This window comes from Nanorana parkeri, unplaced genomic scaffold, assembly GCF_000935625.1.
Source record: "Nanorana parkeri isolate BGI_ZX_2015 unplaced genomic scaffold, ASM93562v1 scaffold1499, whole genome shotgun sequence".
Lineage (NCBI taxonomy): Eukaryota > Metazoa > Chordata > Amphibia > Anura > Dicroglossidae > Nanorana > Nanorana parkeri.
The window spans coordinates 357,353-382,266 of NW_017307767.1; the positions used below are offsets into that span (position 1 = coordinate 357,353).

General features: G+C 42.1%; 1 protein-coding gene across 1 annotated transcript in view; it reads right to left on the minus strand.

The window, feature by feature from the left end:
• LOC108798533 (G-protein coupled receptor family C group 5 member C-like) overlaps window positions 1-24,914 on the minus strand; it is a 44,840-nt gene that overhangs the window by 16,260 nt on the left and 3,666 nt on the right. The window contains exon 2 of the mRNA XM_018570297.1: window positions 285-1,345. Within this exon, the coding sequence (XP_018425799.1) occupies window positions 285-1,332 (1,048 nt within the window). The 5' untranslated portion in view covers window positions 1,333-1,345. The remainder of the gene's footprint in view (window positions 1-284; window positions 1,346-24,914) is intronic.

The following is a 24,914-nucleotide window of genomic DNA, read 5'->3' on the forward strand; positions in this document are numbered from 1 at the left end:
CCCCCTCCCCTTCCCTACAGTTCCATGCAAAATAAAGAAAAGACAGTGTGAAAGAAAAAAGTTGCTATTGTGCTCTCTCTTTGGAAAACCCATAATGCTCCTTGATACCATGTCCTAAATGTGTCAAAAATAAAATAAACCCATAACTATTATACTTTAAATAAAGACTCCTGTCTGTACTACAATACGGTACCACATTGCCATAAATTCAAAGCTATAGTGAATATTACATATATGATAACATATCTAGTAAGTGTATTACTTGATTCTTATATATTGCTTACTTTGTTCTCTTCTAGAGCTGGCTGGCTCCACTGCATCCGGGTTATCCATAGAGAAGGCTCTGTTCTCCATTATTATAGAGGGTGGCTCATCAGAATGCCTATTCATGATGTTCAGCCTGTCTCCTTCATATTTGTATCCAGACCTTGTCATCTCGACAAGCTGCGGTATGGCATAGAACAAGATAAAGACCCAGGCGTTTGATGCCAAAGCTATGGCCAGAACTGGATCATCCCAAGATTCATGGCCTAATTTCTCATTGCCATACAGATACATCACAATCCAGGCCACCCAGATGAGAAGAGACAGAAATGCAGTAGATACAATGTGTCTTCCATGGCGCTTCCATTGTAAATAGTGTCCACGAAGCACTGGGCAAGGGATTACCAGTGATGCCACAATGAGGAACATAACATAGACTAACGCAGTCACAAAGTCCTGGTTGGTAATGTTGCATGGATGACCAATGTCTTGCGGAGTCTGGCGTACATTAGTAATAAGAAGCCATTCCATGTTTATTACTGCTTCTACCAAGAAAAGTCCAATAGCAAGCAGAAACACTAGGCACCCTCCAGGGCCACGATTCTGAAGCACTAGGTAGTTGAGCCTCACTGAATGTGCCACCAGGCAGGCAAAACATTTGGCAAATACCACACCAAACAAAAATCTGCGGATTATGCACACTGTGGAATTAGGTGCAATGACAAAGGCAAAAACTAAAGAGAATAATCCAAAAACTCCAGAAAGAAAAAGAAAATTTAAAGCTAAGGCACCTTTGCGCTCATCATGAGAAACAGAAGGAGCAAGGGCTATACATATTAATATTAATATTATTGTACACAAAATACCTAAGGCTGCCACAGATATTAGGATAATACCCCAGGCAGCTTTCAAATCACATAAGGAGAAGAAAATCCATGTCACATCCTGACCACAACCAGGAGGTAAAACGGATATGTTCTGGGGATTTGTAGATGTTGAATTCTGAGCGATCGCTTCTCTTGCATATATCACCAAGCACAAAAAGATCAGATGACGGTGATGAGCCATCTCAAGTTAAATCTATGAGAGAAGAAGAAAACAAAATGACTTTGACATAATTCTCACGTATATTTCAAATAGAGGGTTTAAATAACAACTCCAAATAATTATATTAAAGAGGAACTTTACCCATATCTTTGAAATGACAACAAATACACCTTTAGAAATGTTTAGTAATGGTAATCTACAAACAGATACATATAGGCAATTGCATATTCTGTGCATAACTTGTTTTTCTTTTCCCCCCATTCTTGTCACAGTGGCCATTTGTACTAAGGGCAGATTAACATATCTCCCTTTACTTCCTGGAACTCTGGCACATGTGACTAGGACATGCGACCATACACATCATCTCAGGGGAGGAAAATGTCTTTCCCTGAGATCTCATGAACTTACAGATGAGATTTCCCAGCAATGCTCTGCTGATGTAACCTTCGCAGGATGCAATGTTTGGGCATCATTTGTGCCCAAGTGGAGCAGGAAGTAGAAAAAAAGGAATTGTAAATAAAATTAAAATATGTTTGTTTAACTAATGAATGTAAGATGATTTATATCAGGCATAATCTAGAGCAGTTGTCCATGGCAACCAATTAGCTTATTTTTTCAGTTTGTTTTGTTAAGCTTTGAAAATAAAAGTTAGAATCTGGTTACTGTGGGCATCTGATCCAGATTCTGTCTGCTCCTGTTTTGATACATTCCCTTCAGTATAATTTCAATGAAAACATATTTTGAGTTCTTATTGCCGAGTTTACCCTAAATCTAGAGATATATATATAGTTTTTTCAATTATCTATTTTCTTTTAATTGTATTTTCCCTTGAATTTACCTGACTGTGCTGAAAATGCACCTTGATAAGCTCCATTGTTTTAAAAACAACATGAAAAACCATGACTAGTGAAATGAAATTTCAGGAAAGTTGGAGAAAACATTTGATTTTTCTTGACCTTTATAAGTGATAGTGATTCATTATGCTCCAACTGGTGACCCCAACGACAACAGTCCAGGGAGGATTAGAAACTTTGGTCTGATGGGCATATATAACACATTGGCCTTTTCACAGTAGATACAGCCTACATATAGACTTACCTGGTGCAGATATGCCAAAACAATTTAAAAGCAATCCATGCTTGCTTTTAGCTACCGCCTGTTGCCACCTCTACAGCCAGTCTATCATACTTATCACCACTCTATTCAAATCTAAGTGTAACTAAAGGCAAAACTTGTTTTTAAAGTGTGGTACTCTGAAAGGGTACTTCCAATAGTGAAATCAGCACAGAAGAGATTTCATATGATTTGATTGTACGTGTGTCTCGTGAATTATAGGCCACCGGGGCGTGGCCAGCAGCCGCATGTAAGCAGTCGCATCTAAAACGAGCTCTCCTCCGGTATCCTGTCTTTCATTCTGTGGCTTACCTTGCAGCTCTCCTGTTCCACGCCGGCTTGTAGGTGAAGTTCTCCCGATCCTCGAGGTGCCATTTGGAGGGGGTAAGAGGTCGTACTGCTCCGCGGAGATGTCCAAGAAGGAGAAGGGCAAGCTGGGCGGCCTTGCGGGCCAAGATGGCGGCGGTTCCCAGGCTCCGCTCCGGACCCCCAGTAAAGTGGCTTGAGACAAGCTCAAGGACCCGGCAGCGTGGCTGGAATGCTTTGCCCCCCACCAGGACACCCCTAAGCAGCAGAGGCTTACCTATTCAGGGGACCGCGGCGCCCGGAGAGAATCCGTGGGGGATCCTGATCTCTCGGACTCAGAGGGCCTGGATGATCCTGTGGTGACAGTGAGTACTGCAGCTAAAGCTGCTAAAGGACTCAAACCTCCTAAGACCAAACTCAAGGCAGCTGAGCCCACTATTGCGGATGTGTATTCTGCTGTCCAATTATCCAACACTGCACTAAATGTCCTAACGGAGGAGGTGCAGGGGATAAGATCGGATATTTCATTTATACACCACGATTTTCAAAAAGTGCGTGAACGCACGACAGCTCTGGAGGGTAGAGTGAGTGATTTGGAAGACTCTTCTGCCCCTCTAAATGCAGAAGTCAAATTGGCGATGCAGAAGATACATATAAACTCCCAGAAGTCCGATGACATAGAGAACCGGCTGCGTCGCAACAATATACGCGCTGTCGGTATTCCAGAACGCACCGAAGGAGCTAACGCCACTGATTTCATTGAAAATTGGCTGTCCGAGGTCTTTGGGAAAGACTATCAAAAAAAAAAAAAGAAGAATTATAGGCCACCAATAATTCTGCACATGTATGTAATATGAGCACCTACTCCTTCCTGCTCTTCTAGATATTGCTCTGCTCCAGGTAGGAAGTTTTAGTGCAAAATGGATGGGTAACTGGTGGCAGTGGGTAGGGGTTAGAGTAGTATGGAGGGAAGGGGGACAGGAGGCATTGTAGTAACAATATTTTGGACAACACAAGGTGCCAGTAGATAAAAGCAGCAGTAAGGGGAGGAGGATGTCCAGCTGGCGAGAATATGGAGCTAAAAAGTATTGCTCTGCAGGAAAATACATATGTTGATCAGTATTGCTTCTGACCTGAAGAAGAGAGGTTCACTCTCGAAAGCTTGTCTTTTATATATTTTGTTAGTCCAATAAAAAAGGTATCATTGCACACTGCAATACAAGAAAACAGATTGGCAATCAGGCGGGCATTAAGGTGAAAGGGTAGCATGGTGGGCTCGAGTGGGAGCCAGCAGAGAATACAAAGTAGGCAGCAAGCCCCCCAACTCCAAGTCTGGCTCTGCTCTCTGTACACATCAACAAGAAGCCTCTCATTGGCATCATATGAGGTAGATCCCAATTAAAGTCTATCTAAACCCAATAACAGTTACCAGCTTACCAGTCCTTACATATGGTAGATGCATTAGTTTCCTTTTATTTTTAGGCTATCTTTTTTTCTTCTTCTTTTCTTTATTTCTACATGATAATTCTGCCAATAAGTGACTAAGGTAACTTCTGTCCTACGGTAACAATGCTCTCTGTGGCACTCTAGACTGCTCTCCTGATTTAGACTACAAACACCTTCCTCTCCCCTCATGTCCATTACATAGCGGTACATTGATTTACAATTTACTACGATTTCAGTTCAGTCCACTGGAAATTACAAAGACACATAATTTGGGGAATTGACAGGCACTTACTCCCCATCTTGTTTTACTGGTCTGCAGCCAGGTGAGAACCTTAAGTAGTTATCTAACTGCTGCCACAAGGGAGGTGGGCATATATCATCCACCTTGGCAGCTGCAGACCGTGGCTTCTAAACCTTCCCTGGCCCCAATGCAATATATGCATACCAGAGAAAAAAATGGGCCCACACTGCTCATGCACTCAATTACAGGTTAATAGCTCAAGAGACATAAACAATCAGTCATTAATATAGAAACCTTGGCATGTTTCGCACGTGAAAGTGCTCACTCATAATAACCTTATAAGTAAGCAATTTGATGTGCAAAATGCATCAAGGTTTTCATATTGATGACTGACTGTGCCTTTTGAGCTATCTGTGGACAAGCAGATAAGCAGCGGTTCTATTTCTTCTTGGACACTTATAGTGTGCACCTTAGGTGGCTGGACCTATTTATTGCAAAGGCACTGGCCTAAGGGGTATATGTATCCCTGCCCTATGCTCAGTCCTCCCTGCACTCATCCCATTCCGAACCTCTTGTAGTGGATTTCAGTTGTAGTGTACCTTTAACATACTTTATATGCTACAGCATTCATCTATTTGTGAGATATATTTGCTGGAAGCTGCACAAAAGATGCAGTAAACCAGCAAGCAGCCTTATTCACAAATGCATTGTAACTGTGCCAAAATGTATGGCTGAGGTTTTATCATTGACCTATTTGGATTAAGGGATTCTAGAAAAAAGGAGGTTAATAAGAAGCTAAATCAAACCATCTAAATTGGTTTCTCTCCCCATCCCCCAAACGTCTCCTGAATGTGACCTAAAAGGTCAAGAGTACTAGCATATTGTTCTTACAGGGAATCCCCTCCTTACTGAACTGCAATCAGTTCTTGAAGCAGAGCCAAGGATTAATTAGACATTCTTTCTAGGAAGCCGAGCATGGGGAAATGTGTGTTGCTAGGCAGAAAAATGAAGTATTGATGATTTCAGTTACTTTCAACTGAATCATTTTACTGCTATTAACAGATATGTGTATCTTAATAATGGTTTGTAACTGGCTATAGAATAAAGCCAGAGGTAGAAAAAAAGCAATAAACGCTGAATACAAAACATTCATTCTACAAATCTGGCAATACACCTGTACAAGATGGCTTGTTCTGCCAACATAAATGTTAATCAGATGCAAAAGCATAAAAATTTTCTAAGCGTCGTGTGATTCGTTTGATTTTCAGAAAAAACTCTTTTTGCTGAGTTGCTGCCATTTACAAAATATTAGCAGCATCTAGCACATTTTTATTGATTGTAGTCTGTTATTAGAGAGAAGATTCGTTTTCAGGTTGTTGCTGGGGAAAGCCAAACGGTTTAGGTATAAAGTGATTCCCGCCACTAGGAGGCATTATGGTCTTTATTTAGGAAGAAGATGTGAAGTTCACTATCTCATAGCAACCAATCAGCTATTGTTATTAATTTTTTTTAAAGCTCTGAATGGACAAAAAAAATCACCCTGTCTCCTTCAAATAATCAGAATGTTTTTATACCTCCAAATGGCTCGATATTTTCCACAAACAGAACAAAGCATAAAAGGTATATTTGATTCTAAATCTCCTAATAATAGTGCGAGTTTGAGAACAATATACAAGCAAGCAGCTAGAACTCTTCTTACATGATTAATATGTATTTGAAAGAATAAAAAAAATTATTACTTGGTAACTGATAATTTAGGGCTTCATAAACTGCTTTACGTGCAAAGTCAACAGCACTCAGTGTGAATCCCTTGGAGATTCATAATTTCTCCAATTTACCACCGTGACTGACAGTTCCAGACTATTCCACTTTAATGACAGAGGCATTTGCACAGCGGTCTTCAAACTGTGGCCCTTAGCTGGCATTTAACTGACCCTTAAGGCACAGTTCTTCCCACTGACACCAACACAGGGCACTACTTCTCCCTCTGACACTAATGATGGGGCGTCATTTCTCCCATTGACACCAGCAAAGGGGCACTATTCCTCCCACTGACACCATTGATAGAGTATTATTCCTCCAAAAAAAAAAATGGGATTATTTTACTTCTGGAGATACAATAGCTTTAAATGTTTTACCCTTGGAGGTGGGTCCGTCTTACCAGATCAATAACCGATATAAAGCATAAGTCAAACAAAAAAGGTTCGGGCTACCTATAGAGTATAGGTAGTCCAAGGGTTAATTTAAAGATCGGGACAAACCAAAAATTTGAATTTGTTCTTAGAAAAAGGATTTATTCATGTAAAATTGAGTAACAGACATGGCCAATCACTGCTTATCGACCAATTAAAAACAATACAAAAAGATCAGAACTTACACCAGCAATGGGGCACTATTTCTTGCACTGCATGGCAATGCACTACCGTGCGTTGTGGTGTGCCGCATTTGCGTTTTTTGATTTGCTCTTATGCATTGGCAGCCCATTCAAAATAAATGGCGCACTAACGTTCATACGTTAAAGCAGAGCAAGGGAATAGAGGCATGTTAATGGTACTTAAGGTCATTTTAGATATAATCAGTGCTTAGTGGAGTTCAATAATGTAAACTTGTACTTTGTCCAAGCTGGGCAATGTTACAACGTAATGTAAAAATTTAGCCTGTTTGTTTGGTCTTGAGGGGATAATGCCATCTACTCACCTTCTCCCAAAGGCTTGTAACGTCAGTATTCAATATGAAGAATTCACTTGAATATCTAATAGATGGTCATTATCACTGGATCCTGTAGGCACGTAACCTTTGCCATCCCAAGTGACACCCCTCTACCCCTCTGCCAAGAACACCTCTTTGCCACGGAGAGAACATTTACTAATTTTATTTGTTCTACCCCGACTTACAGTATTATGTAAAAAAAAAAAACCTTATAAAAATGTATATAAAATGAGTTTATTTCCAATGTGAAAAATTGTGTCAAATGACTAAAAAGCCGTCTCTTTCTCTTTGCCACCTGTAGACACAGGGCTATTGTGCCCAATGGTAAATCCAGCCTGTTCATTCATAACTGGGGACACATAGTACTATGTGTCCACGGTTACTTACAAACACTGGAGTGATCAGACGATCGCTCCAGTGTTTGTCCTTCTCACACGGAGGACCGGTAAATATCAAATTATATTTACCGATCCCCGCTCTGCCACGCACAGAGCCGCTGTCATCCTGAAACTGACAGGATGACAACGACTCCGATCTCCTCCCCGCTCGGCCATCCTGACAGCTGCGGGTGTGGCTTCTCTCCCCCTCACCGCTCGGCCATCCTGACTGCAGACAGCGCTCCCTCCTGCGCCCCGAGCACGAGCTCTGTCAGCCGCCTGGCGCCTTTGTTGCCATGGCGCCCTGTGAGGCCGCACAGCTCGCACAACCCTAAGGCCGGCACTGTTAGCATGTATCCAGCGGTTACCTGTGGCTAGGAACAGGTGTCTGAGCCTGGACACAATCTGCTTGCGCCCAGGGTCGGACATCTGCGGTTTTGCATACATACATGCGAGCAGTTGCGGATAGCTGTGGCTGCTAAGCCTGTACAAAGCAATGACAGGCTGACATGAGCTGTAGCAGTCCGATGATGTGCACATGTATCTGCACATCCATGGGTTACCTGCAACTAGGGGCAGATGTCTGACCATGGGCACAGAGCTAGGCTAAGCATCAACTAACTGTGATTCCATCTGCATAAATCTGCTGATTTTTGCCACAGACATCTTTAGCTGAACATAAACGTGTGAATAAGGCCTTTAATGAGTGCATTAAGGTGCACTGTTGTCCCATTTAAAATGAATAGGCTGTCTTAATGCAGCATGCCTTTATGCAATGTATAGTCTAAATGGGTCCTCAGAGCACAAAATCTACTGGCCAGGTTGGAAATCATTCCCATGGTAAAGTAAAGCCAGAGGATATTGGCAGGACACAAATGTACATGCTCATATTTGTTTTTCTTTTATATCACCTTAACACGATCGGCTCAGGCTAGGATGCTTTCTCAATTTGACACAAAGAGTACTCTGCCAGGCTAACAAATTATATTAAAGCACCCACCTTAATTGTTTAAATTATCCATGATCTTATACTACAATTAATTATGGTAAGCAGCGGGAACAATCACTTGATTTTATAATCTTTCTTTTACAGTTGAGTGCCGAGACATCCCTAACAAAAGCCAAATAAAATTTTATCTTGGAAGATGTATGATTCCTTCAGGGTATAGCAACAAATTAGGTTAAATATTTAATAGCCTTTAGATAAAGTAGCACATTTACAATAAGAGCACAATACTACTAATGAAAGAAAAAGTGATTGCATTCATTAACAACATTTCTTTTAAAATGCACCAAACGTTTACACCTCAGCTGAGTCACAGTCACACATTTGATGCCTCATGCTGACACTGGCTCGGCCTGTTTGATCAATTAGAAATCTGCTCCCAGTTTTAATCCCCTGAGCATTTGTTAAGATGTTTCAATGAGGAAACAAATGAATTTTAATGCTAATTTAAGTGATTGCAGGTGCAATTGTCCTTTTATTTTGTCTTTGCAAAATGTAGCCCTTCTGACCGAAACTGATCGACTTTCAGGGGGCTTAATGAAACTCTGAGTAAATAATTAAGCAAGGCAGGAGACAATAAGATTAACAATTTACTGTGTGGCTCAGGGGCAGGTCTGTGGTGGTCTGATGGTGTCTATGGAGAAATCAAGGGGAGGTATGTTAAGGAACTTAGCAGAGTTTCAGGTGAAACTATGGGAAATGTATTTGTCTGAGTAAAAAGAAAGAAAATAAAAATATTCCAAATATGTCAGTCTGGACTCTTGGATGCACAATTGTGCTCTGATTGCTGAACATTTAAATTTAGTCCAGAGTTAATCTTATTTTTGTTTCTGTTAAGGTTAAATTTAGCATTTGATTGATTGATTTATTGAAGGTTTAATTAATTGGGCCTTAAGAGAAGGTGTGTTGGGTTATGAAAGTCAGCATAAACCTACATCTCAGTTATATGGTGTAGGTCCTTGGCACTGGGTCATGTGACATTAAAGTGATGCTAAACTAATGAGGTACATCTTAAAAATGATTCAAGTACCTTAACTATTTACAAAAATGTAGCTTATTTGAGTAGCACTCTGCTGTAGATTCTCAAATAATCTCTGAATTCATGCTGACACTGTCCTTCCTTCTGGAGTGTGGCTAATTTTGTTTCCCATGGTTCCTGCTTGTGTTGTAAAGTAGCCACCACTCCAAGATCACTCCCGTGATGAACTACAATCTCACGTTTACTTTACTAATTTGTATTGAAGTTATAGCCTATCACGGGAGTGAGCTTAGGCCTGGTTTACACCTGGGTGTTTTACAGCGCGTTCCTACGCGCTGTAAAACGCTCAACATGTGAAAACCAATAATTGCCTATGGGCTTGGTTCCTACCTGTGCGTAAACGCCCTACGCCCAAAGAAGTACAGGAGCTTCTTTGGGGCGTTTTTCCGCGCGTTTCCATTGGTATTCCCAAGTGTGGATCGGGGTTAACAAAGCGGTAACCCCGAGCCACATTAGGGAATACAGCATACAGATCTTACCTTGTCCGTGATCCCTGCTGTGTCCTCCGGTGGCTGCCGACGGAAAAACGTGCTAAAAACGCGAAAAAAACGAGCTGAAAAACGAGCAGAAAGAATACGCTCAGGTGTGAACCCAGCCTTAGAGTGGTGGCTACTTTACAACACACACAGGGACCATGGGGAACAAAAGTAGCCACCCACCAGAAAGAAGGAGAGTGTCAGCAGGAATACAGAGAGGATTTGAGGATCTACAGCTGAATGATACATAAATAAGCTACATTTTTGTTAATAGTTAATAGTTTGTTAATAGTTAGGGTACTTGAATGCATTTTAAGATTCAACTCCTGGGTTTAGTATCAATTTAAATCATAGCCGAAGTTTAATTCTCCTTAGAAGATGACAGTCACCTGATCTGACCAATTATGCCAGATCAAGTAAAAAACTCTTTGTTTTCCACAGAACAAAATGTGCTCATTTGAAAATGTTTAAAGCCCCTCTGTAATAAGGGGGACTGGCAGCCCCAATCTCCCTTTCCTTTTGTCTGCAGGCTTGCCTAAAGCTGGCTATACACTGGTCGAATTTCCTGATCCCGAAATTTGAGTGTGTGGCCCCCATAATACCCCCTTCCACAGTAAACAAAAGTTGATTTTTCAATCGACTCTTGTTGAAGGAGCCGGTCTAAACATTTTTGGACAAACAATGGATGGAGCCAGCGAAAATCATAACTGTTTAAAGGAGAACTACGGGGTTAAGTCTTTTCCCCATAGTTCTCCTTAGGGTAACGGGAGGACACAAACTAGCGTCCTCCCATCACCCTATGATCAGTATACCGCGAGCTACAGCTCACGGTATACTGAGACGCCGCAGTATACCGCGAGCTACTGCTCGCGGTATACTGAGACACTTCAGCTGAAGCGGATCCCGACAATTATGTCTGGATCCGCCCAGCTGCGTGAGTGACAGCTGGCTCTGCCTATCTAGAGGCAGAGCCAGCTGTACCCGCCCGCTCCCCTGTCCGTTCCGCCAGTCAGCGCTGGCGGATCGGAGCGGGGAGGGGAGAATCCAGCCCCTCCCCTGTCACAGCAGAGAGCTGTGACAGGATCGAGAGGTGAGCGAACCTCCCGATCTACTGAGCCGACCTGTGACAGTCTCATTGTCACAGGTCGGCTAGAACTATGAGGTGAGTGAAAAGCACTCACCTCATAGTTCTCCTTAAACCCCTTTGTGACGGGAGACGTACACTGTACGTCCCCGCACTTTGTGCCTATATGACTGGCCACGTACACTGTACGTGATGAGTTATATCAGGCTCTGTAATGCCGGTAACTGCTGATTCTCAGCGGTTACCAGTCATTAATGAATGTCTCAGTATTGAGGCATTCATTGATGAAATAGTTAAGCTTTTGTAAAAGATTATTTCTTTCATTAATGAAAGAATGAAGCTGTTACATGCAAATACAGGAGCGCTAAATAGCGCTTCGGTATTTGACAGCTGAAAATAGCAGAGAAGCAGCAGAGTGTCTCACCTCCTTGCTATTTGTTTTGACAGCTCCATAGACCGGCCCGATGTTTTTGAAGCTATGTGATACATCTCAAGAAATGAGATACAAGAGATAGAATGTATCTCTTTGCTTGAAATGTATCATTTCTGATCGTCTAGGCACGATCAAAGAGCTTTAGTGAGATCTGAATCTGACATGTTGTCAGGATCAGTCTCTAAGGCAGCGGTTCTCAACCTGTGGGTCGAATGACGATTTGCCAGGGGTCGCCCGGGAGTCCATCAGGTCCCCACTACAGATTGACAGCAGCAGAGGGCGGGTGCAATAGCTAGTTTGCTATTGGCTATTGCAAAGTGAAATAGCCAATAGGAATCTAGCTATGCATTCCTAGGGTGTTTTTTTTGTTTTTTTATTCTGACGACATGACATTACCATGGACACTAACATAAGCTGAAACAGAAGAGTGACCAGACATCCCTACCTCTGTCCAACCTAACTGACCCCCACTGACATGTGCTGATTGGGTGACAATTAGTTCATGTCTGTTTAATAACAGACTATTGTTCTGTGAGATAAGAGTAAATCTGAGCAAACATGCCCATACACGTTGAACACAAATCTCTACTATTAGGTGACTATGGGAGGAAATAAGATCATTTAGCAGACAGATTGTTTGTAGAGTTGGCCATAAACATTAGATGGCAGTCATATGCGAGGGCATCTGACAACCAAATGATCCTTTTTGCAAACAATTGTTGCATGAAAATGCATGCTTGAATTAACCAAGTGTTCAAGTTTGTATAGTGGAGGAGAGTTTGCACGCACCTCTAGCACTAGCAGAACCGGTGTAGATAAGCTTAAAGTAGGTCTAACTCTAAACCCTAACTGGTTTCCATTATATATAAAGTACAGTGTACTTATTAACAATTGCCATGTTTTTTTTTCCATAAAACACCATTTTCACATTTCTTTTACCCTTTTTATAATTTGGCACTGCTAAATTCATCTAGCAATTTTCAACCACTACCTGTCTTCATGCCCTCACTCCAGTATCAGGTACACATCATTGCTCTGGACCGGCTTCTTGATAGTGACCACATTGATCATGACTGCACAATGTGTGTCAGCAACCTAGGGTCTCAATCAAGTGAACATATAATAAGTTGACAATGCAAGATCACAGTGGGGAACGTTTTTACCCCACAACAGAAGGCTCCTGAACAAGAACCTTCATGGCAGGATCATCAGGTATTATTTTAAATAAAGCTGCAGATTTATAACATTTGCAAACATTTAAAAAGACATTGGCATGTTAAAACTTAGAGATTTTAGTGATTTGGTTTATATCTACTTTAACTGATATGATCAGTTGTGGGTATCTCCTGAAACCCACAGAAATAGGGAGTGTCACCTAATTTGTCTGATTTCACCCTATGCTTGTAAATAGCTTTACAAAGAGAGACTTGCTTGTCAGGTTGCATGTGAACCGTCAAGACAGCAGAGTAACAGGTCTGAAGTCCGTAGAGGTGATCGAATCACGAGAGCTGCCAAGTAAACGATTGATTCTAATAAATATTTAAATGTAGCTCTGCAGACAATCACTGTAATGACCCGTTAGGTTATGACTGGACTCTCAACTGCGGAGTGCACTAGTGACTTGACAGGGTTCAGATATGATTCCTTCCTTCACACTCCATTTAGTGTTTGATGGAGGGTTTGGAATCAGTAATCATCATTCTCTGCTGCTTAACAACTTATAAGTATGGTCTGAGCAGATGAGTAAGTGTGGGTGCATACAACATGCGTCTCTACTTAATCCCGCATAAGTTAAGGTGACCCGTGAGCTGCGAATCCCCCCTGTCACCCCTGGGTCCACAGCGCTGCAGACTTGCAGTACCTCTGAGATCGCAACACACAGTTCACACAACAGCACTACAGCGGTTCTAATTAAACTCAGGGTTTTGTTAAGGTTATTAGCTATTTAACTCCCAGTTCCAGGATCAATATTACTAGTACATGTATTTAGCTCTAGCAGTGATATCAGCAGTGAAGTGGTTAACAGTCAGCTGTAGCATAAGTGATAGCAGAGACACAGGATGTGATAGCTCTTCCTTTGAAAAGTGAAGTCCACAAGCTAAGTAACACACATTATATGCACTCCAGAGTTAGTGTTCAGAGATATGTCAGCAAACATCCAGATTGGTATTTCATTGCCATAGGTTACTTGCGCTTTTGGGGAGTCTCTCGTGGGTCCTTTAGGTGCAATGACTGCTTGGATCACTCCTGGTCTTTGTTCAGCGTGCACCCTTTACAACGGTCGGACGCTGAACAAACCTTCCTGCTTCCTTAAATCCGTCCTCGCCGAGCGCGGCGGGGAGGAGCTGGGTCCCGTCCATGACGGAGCTGAAGGGGCGGAGCTGTCTGCCGTCCAGGACGGCCCTGAAGGGGCGGAGCTGGCTGCCGTTCTGAACGGCCCTGAAGGGGAGGAGCTAACGGCCGAGCTGGCCGTGATTGGCCCCGCCAGACAGCGCTGGACCGAGGACGGGTAAGTCTGTTACAATCACACAGAATCATACAAGTTAATTAGAATTCATGAATTCTCCTATGCTCCAATGCCGAGTGGACAAATCATGCATATGTTCCGAAGAATAAACTAATTCTCATATTCGTCTCATGAGCAGAAGAGACTTGCACAGTTTAGGATACTAGGTACTTATGATTCAATAACTGTATACTCCTGTTCAGTTTGGACACCCATCAGTACTTTCCAATATTTGGGATAAGGCACATTAACAACCCCTGTATGTACCTTTGCACAATCACAGTTCAAAAGAAACACAATAAAATACAAACAGTCAAAAAGGTCAAAAAGTCCACGATAAAGTAAGCTGCACATCCCGCACCTAATTCATCTAATTTTCAAACTGAATTTCACAATAATAGTTGCCAAGATATTGTACGTTTTTATATGTGCAGCAATATAAAGGCAGGTGCTATATGTGGATCACATATGTATATTATGCTTTAGACCAGTGTTTCCCAACCTGTGTAACCTCAGGACCCACATTTATCCTTGGTCATTAAGTAGCGACCCAAGTCTTACCGCACTGGCATGCACGGCATTGGGGTACCGCATGTTTCGGTGGGGGCGACCTGTGGGTGGGAGGTGCGTTTGGGGTTCCATCATTTTCTTTTTTTTTTAAGACTGCTGCCACTGCCCTCAGCTGTTCCCAAGTAAACACACAGGCTGTGATGCCCACATCTGCTTGCAAACTGTTTGCATCCAGGTGCGATCGTTCACAGGTAATCACAGGCTGTGTGATTACTTGTGAACAGCTGTCATTGGATTATACACCCCCTCCTGCCCACAGGAGAGCCCATGAGTCTCATGGACTCGTCGTGAGATGCAATCCACCAATTAGCAGGTGTGACTAGGTCCTTACACATCTTTTAACAGTTTCATAGCATTTTCTATACAAGTGTTTCATGACTATTCCGCTGTCTGGCCATTCATTACTATTGTACGTTTTTTATTGACAAGTATAATGATATGCCCACTTATTTTATTGTCGATTAACCACATTTGATGCTAATCTGCCTTAATAGGTTAAAATTATAGTCCCTATTGACACCGGCATTGATAGGAGAGAAAGAGCTGTATCCAGGTCAAACCTCTCTATCATTATTACAGGGATGCTTGTTATAATAGGGACATTGTGCCCCTCCCTCTATTTCATGCATCTATAAACTTTCACAAAAGGATAACTGAGAAAGAACCACCCAAGCACAACACAGTTACTATGTTAAGATCAAGACTAAGAAGCGTACACTGGGGCTTCCATGCTGGGATACTTAAATACCATTCCACCCACCGCCATTCAGTCTCTACAAGACTAGACACTACCTTGCCAAGAGACAAGCAGATTAGGCAACAGCCTCTTCCATGTTATATTTGTTAAACACCTACATGACTCCGACTTCACAGCAAACAGTGCTGAAATCTATTAAACGATACTGCATGTGGCAGGCAACAATCTGGCGTGAGTCAAGACAAATAAACATTTCATCATGAAGTCCTGTGTTCTACGTTCTCTAGATTTAACTGTTAGGACTCAGGCTGCAGAAAACTCTGTAGCTGTTTTTTCCTTCCAGAATAAAGAGCCATTTAGATGAACAGCTAAATACACCGATGATACACATATATTTGACCCCCTAAAGGATATGTTTTCTGTCCAGCCAGTCCTCAGATTTACTCAGCTCTCTCACACAGATTAGCACTGTCTGGCAGGGCAGAAGATTTGATTTTGTTATAGTTAACTGCCTCCGGGCCGGCCGTAGTAGAAAAACGGCCAGCCCGGAGCTCTCTAGATCTGAGCGGGCAATAAACTCTCAAGCTTGTTTTCAATAATATATCCGGATCAAACAAATATATATTTCCCAGCAAAGTATTTCTTTACATTTTTCCACAAACACTTACTGTCACAATGTTTCCAAACAGCTCCAACACTCTCAGCTCAGCTTCACTGAACTTCTTAAGTACAATCACAAGGGACAGCACAGTCTCCAGCAGCCATTTATCTACTGGCTTGGAGATGGGAGGAAGGACGAGGGAGAAGAGTGGAGCAGTATAGTGTTTTGCCTTGCCATGTCTGTGTGTTTGTGGAGTCACACACAGCTTACTAGCACACACAAAAGTGGCTCCATAGGAAAACAGGATATCAGGAGATCAGCTGATTCTGCAGGAATATAAAACTTTTGAACATCTAGGAACGTTAAAATAGCTTAAAAACCTTTTGATTTTTTTATATCACTTTAAAGGAGAACTATGGGGTTAAGGCTTTTCCCCATAGTTCTCCCTTAGGGTAACGGGAGGACACAAACTAGCGTCCTCCCATCACCCTTGGCTCAGTATACCGTGAGCTGTAGCTCGCGGTATACTGAGACGCCGCAGTATACCGCGAGATGCTGCTCGCGCTATACTGAGACGCCGCAGCTGAAGCGGATCCCGACAATCGTGCCGGGATCCGCACAGCTGCGTGACTGACAGCTGGCTCTGCCTATCTAGAGGCAGAGCCAGCTGTACCCGCCCCCGTCCGTTCCGCCAGTCAGCGCTGGCGAATCAGAGCGGGGAGGGGGGAATCCAGCCCCTCCCCTGTCACGGCAGAGATCCCTGACAAGATCGAGAGGTGAGCGAACGCCGGTATGTGTTCACTCACCTCCCGATCTACTGAGCCGACCTGTGACAGTCTCATTGTCACAGGTCGGCTAAAACTATGGGGTTAAGTCGGCTAAAACTATGGGGCTAAGACTTTTCCCCATAGTTCTCCTTAGGGTAACGGGAGGACACAAACTAGCGTCCTCCCATCACCCTATGATCAGTATACCGCGAGCTACAGCTCACGGTATACTGAGACGCCGCAGTACTGAGACACTTCAGCTGAAGCGGATCCCGACAATTATGTCTGGATCCGCCCAGCTGCGTGAGTGACAGCAGGCTCTGACTATCTAGAGGCAGAGCCAGCTGTACCCGCCCGCTCCCCTGTCCGTTCCGCCAGTCAGCGCTGGCGGATCGGAGCGGGGAGGGGATAATCCAGCCCCTCCCCTGTCACGGCAGAGAGCTGTGACAGGATCGAGAGGTGAGCGAACCTCCCGATCTACTGAGCCGACATGTGACAGTCTCATTGTCACAGGTCGGCTAGAACTATGAGGTGAGTGAAAAGCACTCACCTCATAGTTCTCCTTTAAATACACAGTAACAGTAATAATAATATTATGATATATTTATAGACAAAGCTTGCAGGCTTAGCTTATACTGAAGCTGTTGTCAGCAGTCTTGAGACACAGACTGGGGCACAGTGTCAAGAGATATCGTAAATGCTGGCTCCTCAGTATAAAGTGACCAGTGCCTCAACATTTGTCATGTTGGGTCTGCCAGAGGATCCTAGAACACTGACAATCTGGTATAGTCAGCCAGTTATCAGCTCTGCCTGGACAGAGGTCCTCTGCATTAGTAGATAGTGCATGACTAGTGCCATGCCTTATGCACCAAAAGATGCACTTATGTTCTGCTCCATTTTTTATTAAAGGTAGCACAAAGGTAATTTGGCTTAAGTCATAAGGCTATAATGATTGTTATTTGTCATAATACTTATTATTTTAAGCAATTAGAGCTGAAAATGAAAGTCACATGGCTGAAAATAATGATAGTGATGGGAAATAACACGTGTGTTCTGGCTTAGTCAATTCTGCCTATAACAAATCTGTTTCATTCCGAAAAAAAATTAAAATTGGAAAATTGTAGGTACTATGGAAAATCGACAGTTCAGCTTCATTCAAATTTCTAGGTTGCTGTCATCTTGTCATTCCATAAATCATCCTGTTAATCTTTCTACCTTGCTCATATGCAAGAAACATCCAGCTATCTGACTGTTAACATTTATCATCCTCCCCTCGTGCGGCATTAGCAAATACGGATCATTTATTGCTGGCACGCCTGATAAGACAGCACAACATACCCGGGGTAAAATATAAATTCAAGTAGCCGTAAGAAATATTACATTAGAGTCCTTCAACCATTGAAGATTATCACGGAGCTCTTCAAATATGAAATTTTGCTTCACAGCCATCTGGGAAATGTACAAAGGAAAAAGCATCATCCTCAACTAGGCTAAATCATGCAGCACCTCCAAGCCCCATGAAACTAATGAAGAAGTTATTAATACCTTCTGTGCCTGGGAGGACCAATGCTAATTACTGTTTAACAGTGCAGTCCTTTGTGAATGCATCTTACCATAACATAAAGGCAATGTGCAAATGGTTATAAACCATCTTATGCTGTATGGAGTCTAATCAATGGAATAAAGGCCCCTATGGTGGAAACATGCCACAGTTTTACAGGAATGTCTGATTCACTTGTAGGACTGATTTTCTCCAAATTGTTTATCTTTTCCAGAAATGTAAATACATTTTTACAAGTCTTTTCAGATAATCATGTAAATAGCTTAATGCTGAAGCAAAGCAAATATTGTCTATATACAAGAGGTATGCGTATTCTTATTTGAATTTTATGTGCTTTGTGTATTTCTTCCAGATCTGTGCAGTTATCCAGCATTAAAGAAGAATTCCAGGAAATTTAAAAATTAACCCTTGCAGTGGGACTACCCCCACAAAACAAGGGTCAAGTGCTTGTTTTATTCTAGGGGCTAAAATAAAGAAGATATATTCACCTGATCCTTGGTCTCTCCTGGCTGCTAAACTATTGCCCACAGTCTCTTTTCCCCTTGGCTCTGGCAGTCTAAGGACCCATAATGTCATCACTGCTAATGCAGCTACATTAGACATGAGCATGCCAAGGGACATTCCACCACCGCAGGGGGAGAGAGGTGAGCAGTTATTGTTGCAGGACTGAGGATCAGGTGAGTATATTTTCTTTATTCTGGGCCCTAGATAAAAACAAGCACTTAGCTCTTGCAGTCTGCGGGTAGTCCCATTGCAGGGGTTAATTTTTACATTTCCTGGAGTTTTTCTTTAATGCTGGATTACTACACAGATCTGGAAGAAATGCACAAAGCACACCAAGGTTCAAATTAGAATACACATGCTTCTTGTATGTAGATAAGATTTGCTTTGCCGCTTTTACTTATATCTGGTAAGCTGGAGAGATATTAGGCTCCATTCACACGGTTGTCTGTTCAGAAGACTGCGCGGGTAGAAAACGCTAACATTTTGAATCTGCACGGATTCCGCTTGTTTCTAGCTATTATATAGCTGCGAACATGCAGAATCTGCCATTATATTGCACTTGTACTATTTTGCAGGCCGCATGGTTTCGCCGCAAAAGTCTGAACAATGCACATAAAAGTGCATTGTTTTTTATGTTTAGAGCGGCTCTGCGCATATTCGGCCAGCTTCCTGTATGAATGGAGCCTAAGAGATATAAGATTTAATACACAACAGGGGTAGGCAGCCAACACATAACTTAGCTTGCCAGCAGCTATGGGACACTGAAATAACTCTTCTAGGTTGAGTGCACCTTAAGCATTTCCTCTACTTTACCACCAGTAATCTTTGAGCACTTGCAAAAGTGATATAGTGTATGGGTAGTTAAATGGTTTGATGTGAACTTAGCATATCTTTGTCATGAAAATATCGTTTGCCTTCACTGTTGTCCTGATTTTGTGCCTGGAACTGAGCCACCGGCCTGCCCTTCAGCCATGACTTACTTCTAATCTGCCCAGTGGCTGAGACCACATCACATTTCTTTATATTGTACCTTGTTATTGCTTTGCTCGTCCCCTCTTATCACTTGGCGTATTTTCACTTTACCCTTCTTGTAACATTGACATTCTGCATGAATGTTATTTTTCCCTGACTTGTCTATTATTGCCATTATCTCCTCCGACATTCCAGGAACTTACAATGCTGATTTACAAGGTGCATTAACATTGGCCTAGGAATGTCCAGAGATTTCAGCTGTTTAAGGCAAAGAGCCGGAATCCTTGAACTGGTAACATCTAGTGGGGAAATAAAACTCAGCAGATGTTTCAGGGTTAGAGCACAGCCATAACTCTCCCTGCAAGGGAGCTGTCTGCCAGCTCCCATAAAGTCCTGTACACCCAGTCCCAGGCTGGAAATGAGGTTTTGGCCAGAATAGAAAAATAAAGACAAATACGGAACTTGATCTTTTTTTAAATACAAATTTCATTTTGAATAAATATATTAGTTTAAATGGTAGATCATATACTATAGTCATGTTGTAAGTGTATAGTTTAAATAGTCTTCTTATTTGTTGATCATCTAACAAGGAATCAACCAAGGTACCCATAGATAGACAACTGTTGTATCTATGGGTACCAGAAAATACACCCAACCAAAAAATGGAAAAGTCAATCACTCCTGGCATCAGGGGTGTCTGCAAACTCCCTGTCTATTGCATGAAACTACATGATCTGGTGATACAAGAGTGGACTTTGATGCACCAGTTTGAAAAACTATGACTATTCAGGTGTCAAATTATGTTTATGTGCCTTTGGCTTATGCCAAAAGTATATGTCTATGAGTTACATAAGTATGTAAAGCACAAACTCTTTTTTTTTTTTGTTAGCTTTGGTTAGAATAGGGAAGAGTTAAAACACCTGCCAGTTTTTTTTTTTTTAGTGTTTGTGTACCATTGGGGAAATCTGTCCCTGGAACAGGTTTCCCCTTTGAATAATGTCTTGTCTTACGAGCAGGCTCGAAAACCCGCCGAGAATTGTACGATGGTTGGCTGGTTTGTGGCTTGCTCATAAGACAAATGCCACACGGGCCGGTGTGCGCAAGAGCACATTGCCCATTCAGCATTGCAGTCATCGGAAGCCCGCCCTTCAGTGGGGCGGGCTTGCAATGATCGCAAGTACGATCTGCCTGTCCAAGATGGGCAGATCGTATGTTTTTTAAATTACCTTACAACCATCGCAAGACAGTAGTCTTGCGATGGTTGTAAGGTGTATTGCCAGCTTAAGGCTAATTTAGGGAAAGCAATTAACCTAAATTCACATATAAACAGCATCCAGATAGTCTTAATGAAAAACAAATCCAAGGTTGCAAGGCAAGACTGCTAACCAATGAGACACCATGATGCCTTATGCCATTGGTTAACTTTGTTTTTATTGTATTACTACTATATAAAAAAATAGAAGAGGGGAGGGGGAGAGAGAGAGAGAGAGAGAGAGATAGGACATGCACAAGCTTTTAAATACATGGCAATCATCCCTAGACATTGCTCTAGCTTTTGTAATAAAATCACAGCAATATCTGTCTATTGCACTGTTGTATACTTTGCACATATCTGAAGACTGCAAAGTGTCTTATAATATGCACAATATACCGAAATGCCCTTCAAACATAAGGCTGCTTTCACACGGGGTGCCTGTCAGTTTCGCTCAGCTGAGGGTTTTGTACATGGATCCCCTGGTGATCGGATTTGTACGCGACGGATGTCACTGTTGTGAAATCTGTGTCCATCCAGTTTTTTCCTCTATCTTGTGACTGAGGAAAAAAATGGAACTTACCTGACCCTTAGTTAGTTCTATGGGCAGGTGGATGAAAACAGACAGTGTTCATTAACAGATTATCAGATTACCTCCAATCTGTCTTGATCAGGTCCGCCAAAACAGAACTCTGTTTCTTATTGCTTTTCCAACCTCAGCAGAGTTGGAGGTAATCAGATGTAAATGGACGCAAGTCTGTTTAGATCCAGCTGCTCATAGATTAACATTAGTCAAAAATGTTTAAGCTATTGCAAATGCCGATTAAATCAATTATAATGGAAGCTGCTTAAAAGTTCTAGCATCCTCCTGAAGTAGTTGGTCATGATAACCTGTTTTAGGGTGGCTTCTTGGCCTTGCAGGGTCCTATGGAGTCACGTTTGCAAGTGCTAGTGACGTGTGTGTCTTCACAAACCCACAGACACAGCAGGCAAGACACTCCCTGCTTCCTGTTCATCGTTTCTCCCTCCTATCTTACCAAGCTAGGAGATGGACAACAGCTGGAAACTGCTCTATTCTTTGTGATCTTGTGCTGGACAGTTTAAGGCAGCTGAGCTCAGAGAGTCGGAGCTGTTTGGAAACATGCTGACTGTAAGTGCTTTGGAAACAATAAAAAAATTGCTGCGCAATGTATAAATTGTTTGATCTGGATTCATCACTGAAAAAACAGGTTTAAGAGTTTATTACTATTTTATTTTTTCTGTGCAAAACCATCTTGAGGTATTGTACAAACAAGTTTCTCCATGCATTAAATTGGCTAAGGACATGACAAGTCACCTTGTATGTGACCTGAGCAGAAGGACTTGACCTGCTGTTTGACGCTTTTGATAGGACAAAAGAACTCCTTGGCGCCTGCTGATAACTTTATTTTACCTCCTTAGCACATGCTACATCAGTATTGAAGATACCACTACTATTAAATGTTTCTTTACATATGCGCAGTGCAGTGCATTTTTACATCTCAGTGTTTTGTCACATGTATTCTGAAGTACAACACTCAACATTAAGAATCCCATTATTTTCACTGGCACCTATTCACACCTGAGCATTGTGTTGTTTGTCATTAAAAAAAGTACATTAGCTTTTTGGCAGAATTGTGCCTTTTTGGCGTCTGAAAAATGCCTAACAACATTCTCCCTCTCTTACTAACTAGCTTTCCATTGTCTACTACAAAAATGCTCAAGCCTGAAAACACCTGAAAAATGTGTAAAAATGCACAAATAAATCACCTGATAATGCTCACACTTAGTTGTGAATGGGGGCTTACGTGTGTTGCGGAAAAGGAGCCCATTTATTTTGAATAGGCTGCCAGTGCACACCAATTCACAGAAATTCTCACCTGTAACTTTTTTTTCAAGCACCCCACAATGCACAGATGGTTCACATGTATGTCTTGTGGTGCACAAAAACTTGTATGTTGGGGTGCCATTCATATTAAACGAGACTACAAAGCACTGTGGTCTGTTTGCTACTGTGTTTTGCGTTATGGTGCAGAGAAACTAGTCTATTACTGCAGCATTAATATTTGAACCTGGCCTAGGGGTTAGTGTAGAACGATACAGACTGATGCAGTATGCATTCAGGTGTTTCTAAAGGAAAATAGCTTGAGGTCAATTTAAGATGCTTTTGAGTTTCCTTTGTTTGCCTTCACCTGTCAAGGCATCCAAACATACCTGTATTGATGCACACCACATTTTGATAAAATTCTACTGAAAATATATTGAATTCCATCTTAATTAAATATTTAGACTGGGCAAATGCTGTTCACCAGATCGCCAAAGAGATGGAAAAAGTCCCCTGGCAACCAGGATCCGGGATATTAGCTCCTCTTCAAACAGGTAACCAGTCACACTGTGCCCAATGCCGACAAGTAGAACACATATCTCTCTATGTGCTGCAATTTCCTTTCACATTACACAGAGCACAGGGGAAGTCAATGTCTGCATCCCTGAGGTATGCACAATGTGGCAGGTGGCCCCTCTGATGACAAGTAGGTCTGGGCGATGGAGCTTTTATGTCTGCCAGCTGTAAGGATTAGCAGTAATCATCAAACACTGGACCACAAACCAAGACACTAGAGCTAGAGATGAGAACTGTATATATTATATACAATTGATGTATATATGTGTGTTGGGGGGGTTACAGAAAACTCTGTATGTCTTCATGTATGTATGAAATGAACGGGGTAACACAAAGCTTACAGCTGCCCCTGCTTTGGAGGGGCTGTCCCGCTTTTGAAACCATTCCTCCTCTAAAAATGTATTAAGAATTTACCAAATATATCAGAATGCATTAAACTCTTTGTGTAATCCCAAAATTATTGCACTTGCAATTTGCCTACTTTCTTTGTTCTAAAGGTTGTCCTTCTTTCCCATCTCAGAAAGTTGGGAGATATGGTAAAATAATGGTATATGTGGCTGCTGTGGGGATGGGGGGGTGAAGATAATTGTGTACATTGCCACTCTGGGGGGAATGGCCTCAATCAGATTAGCATGTGTGATTGCTAGCTGCTAGCTTTTGGAAAGATCTGCCTAGATAGTGACTGTGTGCCGTTATATGAGTTTGTCAATGTGCTGTTTGTGTCATGAGCGCTGCAAAATAGGAGGTTAGTTTGTCCATTAAGGGTAAAGTAACAGGTTCTCTTGATAGGGCATCCCTATACAGTGATATTTTACTCACCCGTGCTCCTCCCCTGCTCAGAATCTAAATCTATGCAATCTCCCTATTGATCAGTTTTAGAGCTTACTCAGAGTTTGTTTCCTTCCCCTCCCTCATGTGAGCCCTGCATCCTGGGAGTAAGAGGAGAAGGTCACATGCACCCACATACCTGGATATACTGGGTATGTCTTTGCACTCCTGCAAATGAATGTGGATCAGCAAGGGAGAGCCAGTATCAGTGGGTGGGGACCCTATAAAGAGTACCTGTCGCTTTGCCCTGACATTATAGCAATAATTTGTCCTGGTTTTTCTGTTTTGGTAGACAAAGTCTTTTTTGTGTGCAGTTGCAGTGCTTCTTTGTTGGCTAACTCAAACTTTCATAGAAACGGGCTTTCAAAACAAGTTGCTTTATCAGACATTATTTTTTTATTATTATTTTCTAGATCCATGCATCTATAAAATTACTCAATCTTGAAGGCATTTCATTTGTCTTTTTTTTTTTCCTTTTTAAACTGTTGTTTTGGATGTACTTTACTGTGTGGAATCTTTGTTTTTAAAATCAACATTTTAATAAGAGCTCCTGGCAAAAGTGTTTGTTCATAACTCTTGCAGAGGGGCTAACCCTGCACTGCTATACTCGCCCAAACCGCCGCGCCGGCTCACTGCTTCTCCAGTCTCTGAAGCCTGTCTCCTCCTACGCAGCAGCATTGGAATGTCCCAGAGCGT